Genomic DNA, 18,274 nt, shown 5'->3' on the forward strand with positions numbered 1-18,274 from the left:
GGCCAAGGGAGGGCCGACCACCCCAAGACCATAAGCTGGCCGCCCCCTTGAGTGGCCGGCCACCCCCTCCCAAACCCTAGCTTTGCTCCTCCACTCCATATTGCCCGCATAGCTTAGCGAAGCTCCGCCGGACTTCTACACCGCCACCGACACCACGCCGTCGTGCCTGTCGGATTCAAGAGGAGCTACTACTTCCGCCGCCCGCCGGAACGGGGAGGTGGACGTCGTCTTCATCAACAACCGAACGTGTGACCGAGTACGGAGGTGCTGCCCGTTCGTGGCGCCGGAACCGATCGTGATCAAGATCTTCTACGCGCTTTTGCAAGCGGCAAGTGAACGTCTACCGCAGCAACAAGAGCCTCATCTTGTAGGCTTTGGAATCTCTTCAAGGGTGAGACTCGATACCCCCTCGTTGCTACCGTCTTCTAGATTGCATCTTGGCTTGGATTGCGTGTTCGCGGTAGGAAAATTTTTGTTTTCTATGCAACGTTATCCTACAATTAGGACAAGGTGCGGGCACTATTGGTACACTATGCATGAGGCTTGCAACTTATAAGATATAATTTACATGATGCATATGCTTTATTACTACCGTTGACAAAATTGTTTCATGTTTTCAAAATCAAAGCTCTAGCACAAATATAGCAATCGATGCTTTTCCTCTATGAGGACCATTCTTTTACTTTCAATGTTGAGTCAGTTCACCTATTTCTCTCCACCTCAAGAAGCAAACACTTGTGTGAACTGTGCATTGATTCCTACATACTTGCTTATTGCACTTATTATATTACTCTATGTTGACAATATCCATGAGATATACATGTTACAAGTTGAAAGCAACCGCTGAAACTTAATCTTCTTTTGTGTTGCTTCAATACCTTTACTTTGAATTATTGCTTTATGAGTTAACTCTTATGCAAGACTTATTGATGCTTGTCTTGAAGTGCTATTCATGAAAAGTCTTTGCTTTATGATTCACTTGTTTACTCATGTCATACATATTGTTTTGAATGCTGCATTCACTATATATGCTTTACAAATAGTATGATCAAGATTATGATGGCATGTCACTTCAGAAATTATCTGTGTTATCGTTTTACCTGCTCGGGACGAGCAGAACTAAGCTTGGGGATGCTGATACGTCTCCGACGTATCGATAATTTCTTATGTTCCATGCCACATTATTGATGTTATCTACATGTTTTATGCACACTTTATGTCATATTCGTGCATTTTCCGGAACTAACCTATTAACAAGATGCCGAAGTGCCGATTCGTTGTTTCTACGTTTTTGGTTTCGGAAATCCTAGTAAGGAAATATTCTCGGAATTGGACGAAATCAAAGCCCGGGGCCTATTTTTCCACGAAGCTTCCAGAAGTCCGAAGACGAGACGAAGAGGGGCCACGGGGTGGCCAAACCCTAGGGCGGCGCGGCCCCACCCCTGGCCGCGCCGGCCTATGGTGTGGGCCCCCCGTGCCGCCTCTTGACCTACCCTTCCGCCTACAAATAGCCTCCGTGACGAAACCCCCAGTACCGAGAGCCACGATACGGAAAACCTTACAGAGACGCCGTCGCCGCCGATCCCATCTCGGGGATCCAGGAGATCGCCTCCGGCACCCTGCCGGAGAGGGGAATCATCTCCCGGAGGACTCTACGCCGCCATGGTCGCCTCCGGTGTGATGTGTGAGTAGTCTACCCCTGGACTATGGGTCCATAGCAGTAGCTAGATGGTTGTCTTCTCCCCATTGTGCTATCATTGTCGGATCTTGTGAGCTGCCTAACATGATCAAGATCATCTATCACGTAATTCTATATGTTGCGTTTGTTGGGATCCGATGAATAGAGAATACTTGTTATGTTGATTATCAAAGTTATGCTTATGTGTTGTTTATGATCTTGCATGCTCTCCGTTACTAGTAGATGCTCCGGCCAAGTAGATGCTTGTAACTCCAAGAGGGAGTACTTATGCTCGATAGTGGGTTCATGCCTCGCATTGACACCTGGGACGGTGATGAGAAAGTTCTAAGGTTGTGTTGTCTTGTTGCCACTAGGGATAAAACATTGATGCTATGTCTAAGGATGTAGTTGTTGATTACATTACGCACCATACTTAATGCAATTGTCTCGTTGCTTGCAACTTAATACTGGAGGGGGTTCGGATGATAACCTCGAAGGTGGACTTTTTAGGCATAGATGCAGATTGGATGGCGGTCTATGTACTTTGTCGTAATGCCCAATTAAATCTCACTATACTCATCATGATATGTATGTGCATTGTCATGCTCTCTTTATTTGTCAATTGCCCAACTCGTAATTTGTTCACCCAACATGCTTGTTCGTCTTATGGGAGAGACACCTCTAGTGAACTGTGGACCCCGGTCCAATTCTCTTTACTCGAAATACAATCTATCGCAATACTTGTTTTACTTGTTTTCTCTCGCAAACAATCATCTTCCACACAATACGGTTAATCCTTTGTTACGACAAGCCGGTGAGATTGACAACCTCACTGTTTCGTTGGGGCAAAGTACTTTGGTTGTGTTGTGCGGGTTCCACGTTGGCGCCGGAATCCCCGGTGTTGCGCCGCACTACATCTCGCCGCCATCAACCTTCAACGTGCTTCTTGACTCCTACTGGTCCGATTAAACATTGGTTTCTTACTGAGGGAAACTTGCCGCTGTGCGCATCACACCTTCCTCTTGGGGTTCCCAACGGACGCGTGTCGAACGAAAAGACAATACGTCAACCACGCGCATCAGGGTCCCATTTAGCAGCAGCGGTATCACCGTTTGAGAGGCGGCATGGGATCGAAAGAAAAAGGCAAGTGAAAAAATATGAGCAGCCAAAAATAATTCAAGAAAAGAAAGTTTTATAGTACATAGAGGATGACATGCGGGTCCGATTTAGCAAGCAGCGGTATCACCGTTTGAGAGGCGGCAGGGATCAAAAGAAAAAAGAAATTGCCAAAAATCAGAGGGTGAAAAAAAACCAAGAAAATGAACTTTTATAGTACATAGAGGATGACATGCGGGTCCCATGAGCCTGCAGGTTCCTCAACGTTTCAAACGTGGCATGAGATCGAAAGAAAAAGGTAAGTGACCAAATATGAGGTGCCAAAAATAATTCAAGAAAAGAAAGTTTTATAGTGCATAGAGGATGACATGCGGGTCCCAGTTAGCAGCAGCGGTATCACCGTTTGAGAGGCGGCAGGGGATCGAAAGAAAAAGGCAAGTGACCAAATTTGAGGTGCCAAAAAAAACTCCAAGAAAAGAAAGTTTTATAGTACATAGAGGATGACATGCGGGTCCCATTTAGCAGAAGCGGTATCACCGTTTGAGAGGCGGCAGGGGATCGAAAGAAAAAGGTAAGTGACCAAATATGAGGTGCCAAAAATAATTCAAGAAAAGAAAGTTTTATAGTGCATAGAGGATGACATGCGGGTCCCAGTTAGCAGCAGCGGTATCACCGTTTGAGAGGCGGCGGGGGATCGAAAGAAAAAGGCAAGTGACCAAATTTGAGGTGCCAAAAAAAACTCCAAGAAAAGAAAGTTTTATAGTACATAGAGGATGACATGCGGGTCCCATTTAGCAGCCAGCGGTCTCAACGTTTCCAAGGCGGCAAGGGATCAAAAGAAATAGGAAGTAGCCGTGAAATCGGGGGGTCAAAAAAATCCAAGAATAGAAAGAATTTTGGTTCATAGAGGATGACATGCGGGACCCATGATCCCGCATCGTAAACGGCTCGATCGGAGAACGTTGAACGAGATGGCGCGATCGAGAAAAAAACAATGCCGGAGAGGCTGCCATCCGGGCCCTACATCCCTCGGCGGTGCGGATTTGCGTTGACTCGGCCGGCGAACCCGAGAATTCGCGATGCACCACGTCCCGGGCCACCATACGCGACGTTTTGGCCGCTTTCGTCGGGCTAGGTGGCCTCAAAAACGAGAAAAAAAAAGTTTTGACATGCACCACGGAGGGACCAAAATCGTCGGCCATGGTACACCAGCAACCACGGCGCGACTTCAACTTCGTCGGCCATGGCAACTTTTCTTGTAGTGTGACATACTGGTGTTGATACTCTTGCAGATGTTGATTGGCTACTTCAATGATTGCGCGCGTGCACGCAGCATTGACATTGCGGCTCAAATTAAAATTATGGGAGAACCTTCATTGGTATTTGTCTATGGTTTGTTATCCATCTTTGGTTGCCTTCAGAAAAGTACAAGATTGTGTCTTGGAAAAAAAAAGAATTTGAAGACCTAAAAGATTTACTAGTATCTTTTAGACATTATTTTGTAATCGCTCAAGATAACTCGTGTATCTCTACCATGTACTATTTGTTTCTATAAGTATATGTGGTATTGATTTCAAAAAACACTTTTACATTGTTAATTAACACGGGGAGAATAAAGGTAGGATACCATAGTTCTAAATACGAAAAGTTGAGAGCTGTTCCTAGAATATGGTATACGAATCATTTTGACTTCCCTTGTGCAGTATTTATAACAAGGATTGGCGAAACCTGATAATTTGGAAGGTACAATCATGGAAGATAGCAGCATATGCACTTGAAGAAAACCTCATCAAACATACTTCCTCAGTTCCTCTGTTCTAAATTAAGTGTCGCAACCTTTATCTAGACCAAATTTAACCAAAGTTGTCTCACTTATTTTGGAATGGAGGAAATAGTTTCGATCATATATGTTGCACCCAATGTTGAGCAAGACACACTCCTTATGATAGATCATTGGTTTTGGCCATCACAGAATCTGATACAAACAACAAGTCTTTACATGAAGCTGCAATGAACTCGCCTCGTGAATCTCTGATGATTAATCCATAACTTGTTCTTTCTTCATCCTCTTCATTTACACCATTAATGGGCATTTCTAGGAGTCTTCCCTTCTCACAATTGGTTTATTCCTTCATTCCTTGATCTTAAGTAATTAGTTGATAGGGCACCAGTGGTCATTGCTGATCAGTGCGGTGTTTGAGCAGTTTCTCCATGAACATGCTGACAAGGTACCCATCATATGTACCACGCTCATGTTAATACATTTTATGGAGTACCAAACCCACCTATTGGATTCCAATATTCCATTCTCATTTTTGTTAGAAATATGTCTCAGAGACCATCATAGAGATTATTATATTTTGATGTATCAATTTATTATATGGTACTTGAATATCATTAACAGTAACATGTCATGATTGGCAAGTGCATGACTCTTTTTGTCAAATTCTATACTTGTTTGGTTATTTAAAACTTGTCACAAGTCGAATTTCATGTAAGGACATACATGAATATTAGACTAGCACATGTGTTGGTTGATGACTATGTTTCGCAAGTCATTGACATGGATATGTCAAACCAACAATGTAGTCACATGTTACGAACATGAGATTAGACTGGCCCAACACGAGACATAGAAACATTGCTTTATAGTTCCGCCTCTTCATAACATGTACGCTTTGTCATTAGACATGAGATTGTCAGATGTATTCGAGATGTGAATCGGCCTACTTATGGGGTATCAAATGCTACACCGTAAGGGTAATTATAAAGGTAGATCAAATTATCGGGTAGCAAAATTATCAATTACACTTAGCAAAATCAAACAAGAACTCTTTATTTATATCTCATTGGTCAACTTAATTATGATTATAACCATGTATTACACTTAGCAAATTTCACCATACTTTAACTTCTTTATAACTTATTCTATCAATATACGATCAACACCCATACATTTCCCCGTTACAGTTAGCAAAATTAATTACATTTTTTACTTATTTACATCTTATTTCATGTAGACGGGGTCATAATTAGTCCATTTCCTTTTTACACTCAGCAAAACTAACCACATTCTCTACTTTTTTTATACCTCACTTCATCAATATCTACTATCCTAACTCGTATGTTTCTATTACAAAGCACAATTAACAATGTAAAATTATAATCAAAATTTAAGATTATATGTTTTTATTAATTTGAATAACACTTTGGAAGGATTGTTGCATTAGTTGTTTAATCATGTTGATACATATGCCTCCATGGATAGTTTATTCCACATAGACTTACTGTTTATATATTGATAGATGGTACTGATTACTTCATATTTCAAAGAATATCTTTCTAGAAATATCTAAACTGTATAGTCTAGCAAATATCTTGAAAATAATTTTCCAGAGTATGTAATTTTCAAGCGTAGGTGTAAGTAAATAGAGAATTTATAGAGGAATGCAATGATTTATTCTTTAATAGTTGGCATTTCTTGTCTAATGGGGTTTTTGTGGTACAGAACTTGTTATTTTTTTGCTTCTTTTGGCTCGCATTGTTTTTTTTGTTCTTGCATGCATACTTGTGGTTGTGGCTTGCACGGTAATTGTGCATATGGCGTTTCCCTTAGTTTGATATGAACACACGGCAACTCAACCCGCCAATAATAGTGTTTTTCTTCTCTCTACCTAACTTGCTTAGTGTATCAAGATTTACATCGTCATGTGTTAATCTAGAATCTGTCTATCTCATCTCATGTTGTAGACTCACAATTTTTATATTGGTTGTTCTTACCAAGATAAATTCAATATATTTCATATTTTTTTATTGATATTTCTGGAACATCTATTTATTTATTTTTTTCCATATGATGGTATAGTAGATAATACATAAGGACTGGACACATGGCAAGACTGGATGTACCTGGACCAGAAGAATGACTCGTTGCTATGTAAATATCTTCTCAAATAAATACATGTGCTTTTATTCTTGTGCAAATGGGCAAATACATTGTCGATAAATACATGTTATTTGTTGCATGCACAATTGCGCACAGATTTTTATCTTAAAACTTGGATTGTGTTCGTATTTCGCAATTATGGTGGTATCCTCGCTATCCCAGGGCTCCTTCGATTCATGGGATAGAAAAAGTATAAGAATAAGAATGACAAGATTGGGATGCCATGTCTACATGAATCGTATGGGAAGATAAAGTGTCTTTGATTATGGTGAAGGAATTTTTATGAGGCATGATCTAATATCTTTTTTCTATATGATTTAACACTACAAGATTCCTATATGAACTTTTTATATGAAATATGTTTCTATGAATCAAATTCATAGGATTCAAATCTTACATAATTCATATACAAATCATATGATTTAAAGGAGCCCTCAAGGAGGTAACCATCGGCTTACTCAACTCATACTAGCTACCAACACAACACAACACAACACAACACAACACAACACAGTGGTATGTAGTCAGCATAGCCAGACTTTTTTGAAAATTGACATGTATGGGGTGAGATAGATCATAGTCTACCAAACACAACCCATGTGTCGTACAGCATGGGTCCTCAGGGCATGCCCAATGCACCGCCCTAGAGCTACTGCCTCACATCTTTAACTAGGTTCGGGTGGTCCAAAGTAGGTTCGGATGAGGAGGCAGCCTCATCTTCAAAAAGTGGGATCATAAGCCAAAAAAACATGCTTTTTGGAGAGAGAAAGAGATACATAGTGTTATATTTGTGGGGTTTCTTGTCTCTTTTTTCTGACTAAAGTTGTAGCTTTCATTGGAGAGATAAAATTGATCATGTTGCTTCTGACAACTTTTTTACATGGAGCAGAGTTGTGTATGCCACCGTTGCTCATGCCCTCATAAACCACATTTTGGTTCTACCATGTTAGCTTTGCCTAAGTAAAGTACTAGGAAGCTCTGGCGCGGCGGCACGCCGCGCCCGTGGAGCTATATATCGTTCTCTTGTAGCAAAAGAAAGTTGGTAACAGAGTAAATTTATCGAAATGTGAAGTACTATGATCAAATGAAAAGTATAATCAACAAAACTACCAAAAGACAACATTTGATTAAGAAAATTGGAAACCAATTTATGAGCAGTTACATTTAATTACACAAAGCTGGACCAGAGGACAATCATATCTAAGTTCCAAAGTTCAGGATTGCAGAACCTAACATTCAAGCCTTTGCTTCTTCGGTGCCGTGGTGAAACCATAAATGGCAATATAAATATTGCAGCCTTCCACCGAACTAAGTAGAGAGATGCAGCAAAAAGGGTAACGAAAATGAGGAAAGAACATATTAACCATACTCACATAAAACTTGGAAGAACATAACTGTGGCTCTGTTACAATGGAGCAACGAATAGAAGATGGCAAAATAACTGCTGAGAGATCTCACCTCAGAAACTGAACATATGTACATCAAATATAATGCAGTGCCAACAAAAAAATAGGCATCCAATTTTGGCTGCCTGCTAAGGCACCTCGCCTTCTGAACCTCGTGAGAAATATCCTAGAAGGCTGTAAGGAGATGTATAGATGAAAATAGAAATGAATCATCCTGCAATTTCTACAATTAGAAAGATCAGTATTCAAATGACTGGAAATTCCTACAACTACAAAGATTAGTATTCAAATGACTGGAAATTCTGATATGCTAACACTTCAGATATATATCATTTATTGGGTACTCTCTATATTATTGATGGGTAGTATATTTCATATATTTCAGTCTCATAGAGAGTAGTAGGACAAAACGCCACAAAACGTGATCTCATTTATTTTGATATCCTCGTACCTGCAAAAACTAAGGAAGCTGCCATCTATATCCACAAGACCAAGTCCACCATTGACGCACAATGCATAGATAGCCCAATGTGGTAGTCAAGAGGTTTCTTAGTTCCAGGTCATGATCAGGGGCGTACCTAGGTTCAGCCAGCAGGTGTCACAGGACACCAGGTCATTTTGGCTCTAGGACCGGTCCTGGCCATGTGACTCTGATGGTGGCGAAGACATTAGATGATGATTTTGTTCCAGCAACTCAGTAAACCTGGAAAGTGACTTTTACACTCGATGCTCCCCTGCCTGTAAGAATTCCATCAAGGTGGCCCCACATATGGATCTGCAATCAGTCAATGACATCTTAAGAAGACAATCAAGTACATGGTTATGAAATACCACCTGGCTATAGCAAGAACCAAACAAATGATATCAACTGGGTTTATCTGTATCAAGAGTCTTAATTATTGATATATCGTGATTGTAAACCAGAGCAACGTATAACCACTTAATCAGGTTCACAAATTAATTAGTAACCACAGCAATGTATCTTCCTACATTTTATCCTTAAAAATGCATTTGACTTAAGAAGGCTATAATGGCAGTGGAAGATACATCCAAAAACAAAGAGTTAATCAGTACGTACCACACCTGTTCTTAACATTTGAAGCCCTTCAACAGCAGCATAAGTCATGAGAGCATATCATTGCCTTGGGCGCTTGACTTCCCTCTGCCCACTGTAAGAATGACCTCATGTAAGACTTGATGGTAGATTAACATTTGCATAATAAAGTAGAGAGCACTTGACCCAAAAAAAATCTCAGAACAGAAGGACATTAAAATAGAAAAGTAGAGAGCGTTTGACCATCCCAAAAATATCTCAGAATAGGACATTAAAGGGAAATCTGCACTAAAAATTAACTGATAGTGCAAACCGCTCCTAAACATGCTAAAAGAAAATTAACATGCACTCAAAATTCAGATGGGCACATAAACCACCAACTTGATTATTGAGGAAAAATATCAGAATAATAGAACATTAATGGGCTTGTTTAAAGCTCTGTGATGGCCTGCCAGCTAATCCGTCATTTTTTTTTATGCGGCTCCATTCTCATTTACATGCTTTTTTAATGTTCAGCAACTGGAAAGGACTTGGGATGAAGCAGGCAGCTAGAAAACCTGCAGAGCATGACATAGTTACACCAAGAGAGTTCAGCAAACAACGGTTGTTCAGAACGTTGACGAATCAAAAGAAGACAGGAATTCAGACTCAAAACGTATCCCGGACTATCAAATCCTAATGACGGAAAATCAACAGGCAAAGCAGGAGGACATGTCAAGCAGGTGTGTTTGGTAATCAGTTCGTCACATCCCCTACTCCAGGTCTCCAGCTTGATTGTTGCTGTATGTGAACTTGTGAAGACGCACTTGTTCCCTCGTCCAAACAGACAATTTTGTAAGGCTAATTATGCGCTCATGCTATCGTTATCTTTAAGATGTGGCGATCAAATAACATAGACTGGTTACATGGCACAACACTTATACGGACAAAATGAATTAGCATGAAATGCTTCAGCGCAAGCTACCAACTGTACGCGCGTTTCAGAGTCAACTATCAAGATAAATGAAAGCCAAGCTCACAGCCCTGGCGCTGTTATAACAAAAAAAAACTTCACTATAAAACACCGCTACACAATAGGAAGTCTGGGCCATCTGGTTTCGTTTGCGCAAAATAAATCCTAAAAACGAAGAAATAGGAAGCGACACTAAATTATCCTAAAAACGAAGAAATAGGAAGCGACACTAAATTACTGAGTGCGTAATGTATAAGTAGTGAAAATGCTGGGATATAAATAACTATATGTGGAGCCAGAGCCTGCAAGTAATATCTTAGAGAGCGACATCCAGTCTGACGAAAATTATAATGACAAAAGACTCCAGCACAAGTACAAATTATATGTACCTTCCAGAGCTAGACTCCAACATGAACCAATGGTAAGTCATCATGGTCACCATTGCGATCACAAGAAGTTTCAGTGCAAGCAACAGAAAGGCAGAAAAACACTGTAACATAGATACATTAGAAATATGGAATAGCACTGAACGTACTTGAAACTGTAAATTACTTCTATGCTTTTAGAGATGGTCAAGCACTTCCTTTCTTCGCTCCATGGTTGGTACACCAATTTCATCTACCACAAGATCATTAAAACCTTTCTCGAGTCACTTAGATTTGCCCCCTCATGACCATATGAACGGCTGGCCACTTGTGGAGTTTGAGGATAAAACAACCACTATTGGGCCATACGAAATTTCTGCACCAGAGGATTACAACCATTAGGCATTCTCATGATCGAGAGTACATCGTGGCATCTGGCTCCTTTGTGTACCATCATAAATTGTGAGATGGACATGACGGCTCAGCATCCAATACAGAAGGACCAACATCCTCCGTTGTGGCACAGGCATAGAGCTGAAGGCAACTATTGATCATCTATAGCAGGACCCTTGTCCTCTTCACCATCATTTGTACCAGAATGTCCATCCTACGATCCATCTTGTTCTGTGTATCTTAAATATATGACTGAGATTGTTTCTGAGTAGGGGTATCGAGAGGAGAAGGCAAGAACCGATCTTGTGAGCAATCACCCCATAAATCTTTAAAACATATGGCCCATTCCCAATACTGCACGCCTATCAGCAAAATAAAGAGATCCCACACCGGTAAAATGATCCCATATAGACCTGCAAAAGTAAATAAATCAGCAAAGGCAAAAGAGAAAAATAAACAACAATACTAAGGAATAAAAGTATGTAGAGAAGAATACTAAGAAACCTAGCAACACTTCGAAGAAATCAAAGGAAAAAATGACGTGAAATAAACTCACTCATACATTTCAATGGCAGGCCGTTCTGCTATTTTGCCAAGACACAAACTATATGAAAGAAAATTGGATCCATTTAACACATGGGGTGTGGAGAATAACAGAATCAGATGCATACCTTACCAGCAGCACGAAGAACATTAGTATTAGTAGCATACCGCACCGGTGCTAATATATGTACATATCATAATCATGGCAGTTCAAAACCTGCATGAGCAGTTCGTAGTTGATGTTAAAGTATACTGACAAATTCCAGCGCTAGAGTTTCAGCATTGAACATATGGAACATATTTCAACACAGTTAAGAGGGGTGTTCCAAAGTATCCAGCATGAAAATCAATTTCATTTTTTTTCTCCGCAGATCAGATCAATGGCCGACTCTTCTCTCTTCTGTTTTAGACCTGACGTAACTATACAACTTTGCATGATTATTTCCTTGATACCTATCATGAGGAAAGTAACTGCAGGAAGAAGACAGCAAGGTCACGCAGAAAAAAGAAGTCAGGGGCAGGGTGGAGGAGGAGGAGACCCACGGGTGGGCAAAAGAGGTCTTGACCGGTGGAGCCGATGAGCAGGCAGCCGAGCACCACAGAGGAGAGCGGACCATAGGCGCAAAGCAGCGACGGGAAGAAGACCCGGGAGAAGGGCGGGCGACGACTGAACTTGGGAGGGCCAGTATAGAGAGCAGGGCGGACAGAGGAGCTGGGCAGCAGTGCTGGCGTGGGAACAACGGCGACCTACTCGTGCAGCAGGAATTATGGGGTAGGGGAGGGGAATGGGGAAAACAGAGAAAGAGAGGAGGTTAGATGGGGGAGCGAGAGGAGAGGGAGAGGACGGAGCAGGCAGGAGGCTTACCTGCGCACCGACTCGCATAGCCGTCGGTCGCCGCCGGACCCGTGGCCGACGCGGATGTCTCCGCCCTTGCAGCTCCCTTCTCACCGTTCCGCCTCCATGCCAACTACCTCCCGAGGTCGGGCTGCGGCTAGATTGACTGGCACCGGCGCTGAGTGCTAGGCGCTATCTCCATGCCGTCCGCGTCCACGCCTCCCAGCCACACTGGTCTCCATCTTCCCCTCACGTCTCGTCCACACTGAGCCTTCCCCTGGACGCCCCGCTCCGGACCGCGTAAAGGACCAGAACCTCCTCCGGCTAGAACGCGGAGATGAGGCTCCTGGTGGTGGCGCGTGCACGGTGGGCGGGGACGACGCCGTGGGTGGCGGCGAGCAGGTGGGTGCGCGGTGGAGCCAGCGAAGGCTCCGGAAAGAGGAGAGAACGGCGCCGATTTTTATTTTTTTTGGTTCTTTTGGGACTCCGAGTTTCTGGATTCGTCCGCGCCGCTTTGACCGTTTTGGTAGCTTTTTTTTAGCTCATGGGATTTGCTTACCGCCTTTAAACATAACACATTTACCGGGAGGGACCGCTACAATAGGAATGAAATAATGTGAGTAACCGGTAACCGGTTGATCCTAAAGGCAAAAAAAAACTTTACGGGTTGAGCGGATCAACGGGAGAAAATAAGAAACACACGTGTCACAGGACCAGTGGAGGAAAGAGAGGATAATTATGCCATCTACAGTACTCCAATTGATATGGGATGCACTAATTTGATTAGCTTTTATATAGGGTATAATACCATCGTAAGAATTTAAGTTCTCTACCGCGAACATTTCTCAGTTTATCTAGTCGATCACTGCGACAGAAAATAGGAGGAGACTCCACGGACAACAAGCCCACGGCAGGTCCTTTTCGGCGCGCACGCGAGCGCGACAACGGTGGGATCGATCGCGCGCACGGCGGCGTCAGCGCGCGCATGCCGGTGTTGCGTGACGTGAGCCCGGTTGGCCGAGAGCCCATGTGAGCGCGACCACCCGAGCAATCGCCACCACGCGTGCCGAGCAAGGCGCACTAGCGCGCACACACACGCAGACAGATCGGGGCAGAGCCCAGGGCCAGCGGGGAGAGAAATATCCCCGAGCTTTCTTGGAAGCTCTCGCGGCCCGGGGCTGCTGATCGGATCCGAGAAATGGCGGCGGCGGCTGCGGCCGAGGCGCCGGCGGAGGACCCCTCTCCTCCCCGCCCGCCGCCTCCCGAGAAGCGCGCTTCGCCGGCGGACGCCGAGGTCCAGGAGGAGCGGCCGGAGCCGAAGCGCCGGCGCGCCCGCGTGGCCGCGCTCGAGAACCTCCCCCGCGCTGCTGCGGTGGCGAGCGAGGAGGAGGACGACGATGCGGGCGACGGCGGAGGGTCGTCGTCGTCGTTCTCGTTCCACGCGCGGAGCTTCTCCGGGGTGGAGACGACGCCCAAGTTCGGGTCTTTCAACCCCGCCGCCGCCCAGTTCGTGGCCTTCCACCTGACGCCGCCGCCGCCCCTGGTCGACCCGGCGGAGGACGAGGCGGACTCCCCGCCCCCGCCGCCGGTACGCACCCACGACGACGGCGACGATGACAATGACGAGGTCAAGGGCAAGGATGGCAATTCACACTAGCGCCGGCAGCAGAGGGTCTTGTTTTTGACTTAGGCAGAGGTCGAGCAGGGGAATTTACCGACCCTAGTTCGTGTGACCTCTGTTCCTTGGCTAGACAGTGTGGCATTTCTTCCTCTTCTATTTTGATTTGTGTCTACTTCTTCTTCTTCTCTCCTCTCGATGCCAATGCTCTTTTTGTACATCAGTGTCTTCCTCGTGTGTTGTACTGTAGTCTTGTACTGATACGATTAGTGAATAAGAGTGTTTTTGTAGATGATGATGCAGCTGAACTAATTTCAGTCTATGACCCCGCCCGCACCCGTGAGCCTCGATCACCTTAGGTTGCAGTTGCAGCGTCTCCAGCAAGTCAGCTCTCATATGACTCGTGCTAATTCACCTGCCGCCCGTTGCAGTCAACGCTATGTTAGAGCAATTCCAATAGTATAGCCAACTGTTGGGTATAACAAGATGCCATATTATTTATAGTCATTATATAGCTAACATGTATAATAGTTGGCTATAAGAACGTAGTACTTTACTAATATATGACCCACCTTTCACTCTCACAAGGTGCCTAGGAGCACGTGCAAGAAGTTGCGTTATGCATAGTAGCCCACCTCCCTTCTCTCTCCTCTTCTCACTCCTCCAACTCATCTAAAATATATTATTTAATGTCTTATAGTCAGCTGACTGGACTCTATTGTACTTGCTCTTAGCCCGCGGCGAAGTGCCTTTTGGCTCTTGGGGTGGTGAGCAGCTACTCCAGCGGAGCCCACCACTGTTCTAGTAGTCGACTGCTCAAACCTGTAGAGTAGTAGTACCAAAGCTCAAAAAAAAGTATTAGTACCATCTTAGAGCGTATTTAGTGATCAGGTGTATAGCTACCCAATCTTGTGGACCCGGTACCTTTGATGCCGGGTACGAGCTGAAAATGTCGGCCAGCGTGAGGCCAAAAAAAAATGAAATAAAGCCCTCTAATTATGTTTCTCTTGTGACTTGTTTTTGTTCAGTGTAGGCCTAGCGATCTAATACCAGATTTTCTCCAAAATTTCATCTACAACATATTTGCTGCAATTCCCGATTGGAATCCAAGGAGAAATCGTATGTAATAGAACAAACAAATGAAAGAGATCTAGAAAGGAATTTACATGGTAGAAACACCATCAACGCCACCTTCAGATTGAGCGAGAAGCCGCCCGTCGTGAGAGGAATGGAGCTGTCGCGCAGAATCGAACCAGCACATCGCGCCATCGAGCAGCTCTGGCATGAGCGGAATTAGAGAGCGAAAGTGTAAGGGTACGTTGCCCCTATGTGTGGTTTTGGTAATTAATGACAACCCCTATGGACTAATGTTTTCATTGAGTTTATATGAAGGAATATTCCATAGGTTCTACTTGCTCTCCATGTGTTGGATTCAAGTATGGATGCCATGAAGATAAATGTATACCTTGTGTATTGGCATCAAGATCATCGTATGAGAAGATACAAGGTTGAGTTGGGCAAGTTCAAGATGAGTATCTTGAGTGGATCACATGCTTGAATCTTGTCGTCCATTTGGTGATAATGGACATGTGAAGATGTGCATCAATGGGGCTTTCCCATTGATGACCCACAAGTATAGGGGATCGCAACAGTCTTCGAGGGAAGTATTACCCAATTTATTGATTCGACACAAGGGGAGACAAAGAACACTTGGAAGCCTTAACAACGGAGTTGTCAATTCGATTGCACTGGAAACAGACTTGCTCGCAAGAGTTTATCGAGTAGTAACGAGTTTTATAGTAGCGACGATAGTGAAATAACGACGACGAGTAACAAAGACAGACAGTAGTGATTATAGTAAACAGCGAGATTAAAATATCGTAGGCACGGGGACGGATAACGGGCGTTGCATGGATGAGAGAAACTCATGTAACAATCATAGCAGGGCATTTGCGAGATAATAATAAAACGGTATCCAAGTACTAATCAATCAATAGGCATGTGTTCCAATTATAGTCGTACGTGCTCGCAATGAGAAACTTGCACAACATCTTTTGTCCTACCAGCCGGTGGCAAGTCAGGGCCTCAAGGGAAACTATCTGGATATTAAGGTACTCCTTTTAATAGAGTACCGGAGCAAAGCATTAACACTCCGTGAACACATGTGATCCTCACATCACTACCATCCCCTCCGGTTGTCCCGATTTCGTCACTTCGGGGCCATTGGTTCCGGACAGCGACATGTGTATACAACTTGCAGGTAAGATCATAAACAACGAATATCTTGATGAATCAATAACATGTTCAGATCTGAGATCATGACACTCGGGCCCTAGTGACAAGCATTAAGCATAACAAGTTGCAACAATATCATAAAAGTACCATCTACGGACACTAGGCACTATGCCCTAACAATCTTATGCTATTACATGACCAATCTCATCCAATCCCTACCATCCCCTTCGGCCTACAGTCGGGGAATTACTCACACATGGATGGGGGAAACATTGCTGGTTGATGGAGAGACGTTGGCGGTGATGGCGGTGATGTTCTCCTCCAATTCCCCGTCCCGGCGGAGTGCCAGAACGGAGACTTCTGGCTCCCGCGACGGAGTTTCGCGATGTGGCGGCGTTCTGGAGGGTTTCTGGCGACTTCGACTTCTCCCCTGGCGTTTTTAGGTCGAGACGAATAAGTAGTACGAAGGAGGGCGTCGGAGGCCGGCCGAGGGGGCCACACCACAGGGCCGCGCGGGCCCCCCAGGCCGCGCCGCCTATGGTGTGGGGCCCTCGGGCCTCCACTTCAATTGCCCTTCCGGCTCCGTTAGTTTCCTGGGAAAATAGGGCCTTCGCATAAATTCCGAGGTTTTTCCCGAAAGTTGGATTTCGCACAAAAACGAGACACTAGAGCAATTCTGCGAAAACAGCGTTAGTCCGTGTTAGTTGCATCCAAAATACACAAATTAGAGGTCAAACAATAGCAAAAGTGTTCGGGAAAGTAGATACGTTTTGGACGTATCAACTCCCCCCAAGCTTAGCTTATTGCTTGTCCTTGATGGCGTGTATTTCACACGTTCGTTGGGCAACCCCAAGAGGAAGGTATGATGAGCACAGCAGCAAGTTTTCCCTCAGAAAGAAACCAAGGTTTATCGAACCAGGAGGAGCCAAGAAGCACGTTGAAGGTTGATGGCGGCGAGATGTAGTGCGGCGCAACACCGGAGATTCGGCGCCAACGTGGAACCTGCACAACACAACCAAGCTACTTTGCCCCAACGAAACGGTGGAGGTTGTCAATCTCACCGAGCTTGTCTGTAACAAAGGATTAACCGTATTGTGTGGAATATGATTGTTTGCGAGAGAAAACGGTAGAACAAGTATTGCGAGTGGATTGTATTTCAGTAAAGAGAATTGGACCGGGGTCCACAGTTCACTAGAGGTGTCTCTCCCATAAGACGAACAGCATGTTGGGTGAACAAATTACGGTTGGGCAATTGACAAATAAAGAGAGCATGACAATGCACATACATATCATGATGAGTATAGTGAGATTTAATTGGGCATTACGACAAAGTACATAGACCGCCATCCAACTGCATCTATGCCTAAAAAGTCCACCTTCGGGTTATCATCCGAACCCCCTCCAGTATTAAGTTGCAAAGCAACAGACAATTGCATTAAGTATGGTGCGTAATGTAATCAACAACTACATCCTTAGACATAGCATCAATGTTTTATCCCTAGTGGCAACAAGCACAACACAACCTTAGAACTTTCTGTCCCTGTCCCGGTGTCAATGCAGGCATGAACCCACTATCGAGCATAAGTACTCCCTCTTGGAGTTAAAAGCATCTACTTGGCCAGAGCATCTACTAATAACGGAGAGCATGCAAGATCATAAACAACACATAAGCATAACTTTGATAATCAACATAACAAGTATTCTCTATTCATCGGATCCCAACAAACGCAACATATAGAATTACATATAGATGATCTTGATCATGATAGGCAGCTCACAAGATCCGACAATGATAGCACAATGGGGAGAAGACAACCATCTAGCTACTGCTATGGACCCATAGTCCAGGGGTAGACTACTCACTCATCACTCCGGAGGCGACCATGGCGGTGTAGAGTCCTCCGGGAGATGATTCCCCCCCTCCGGCAGGGGTGCCGGAGGCGATCTCCGAGATCCCCCGAGATGGGATCGGCGGCGACGGCGTCTCGCAATGTTTTCCGTATCGTGGCTCACGGTGCCGGGGGTTTCGTCACGGAGGCTATTTGTAGGCGGAAGGGCAGGTCAAGAGGCGGCACGGGGGCCCCACACCACAGGGCGGCGCGGCCAGGGGGGGGCCGCGGCAGCTACTAAGTG

General features: G+C 44.3%; 1 protein-coding gene and 2 long non-coding RNA genes across 5 annotated transcripts; 1 reads left to right on the forward strand and 2 right to left on the reverse strand.

Moving 5' to 3' along the window:
• Positions 1-7,842: 7,842 nt before the first annotated feature.
• LOC124707377 lies at positions 7,843-8,308 on the reverse strand. The gene is made up of 2 exons (XR_007004817.1): positions 8,199-8,308; positions 7,843-8,048 (listed from the first exon to the last, which is right to left on the reverse strand). It is a non-coding gene; the product is annotated as an uncharacterized LOC124707377 (long non-coding RNA).
• Positions 8,309-8,630: 322 nt separating this feature from the next.
• LOC124707379 lies at positions 8,631-12,655 on the reverse strand. Of its 3 annotated transcripts, none has more exons than XR_007004819.1 (4): positions 12,319-12,655; positions 10,688-11,670; positions 9,225-9,315; positions 8,631-8,921 (listed from the first exon to the last, which is right to left on the reverse strand). It is a non-coding gene; the product is annotated as an uncharacterized LOC124707379 (long non-coding RNA). The 3 variants fall into 3 exon arrangements; XR_007004820.1 differs by lacking the exon at positions 12,319-12,655 and having other exon boundaries at positions 10,688-11,323; positions 11,467-11,931; XR_007004818.1 differs by lacking the exon at positions 12,319-12,655 and having other exon boundaries at positions 10,688-11,931.
• Positions 12,656-13,376: 721 nt separating this feature from the next.
• Positions 13,377-14,196, forward strand: LOC124707381 (actin cytoskeleton-regulatory complex protein PAN1-like). The gene has a single exon (XM_047239037.1). The coding sequence runs from the start codon at positions 13,487-13,489 to the stop codon at positions 13,943-13,945; it is 459 nt and encodes a 152-aa protein (XP_047094993.1). The 5' UTR covers positions 13,377-13,486; the 3' UTR covers positions 13,946-14,196.
• The last annotated feature ends 4,078 nt before the right edge of the window (positions 14,197-18,274 follow it).

Source organism: Lolium rigidum, chromosome 4 (genome assembly GCF_022539505.1).
Source record: "Lolium rigidum isolate FL_2022 chromosome 4, APGP_CSIRO_Lrig_0.1, whole genome shotgun sequence".
NCBI classification, from domain to species: Eukaryota; Viridiplantae; Streptophyta; class Magnoliopsida; order Poales; family Poaceae; genus Lolium; species Lolium rigidum.

Bases quoted from the DNA above. Each gene is read 5' to 3' on its own strand.
- LOC124707381 (XM_047239037.1), top strand. From the start codon at position 13,487: ATGGCGGCGGCGGCTGCGGCCGAGGCGCCGGCGGAGGACCCCTCTCCT.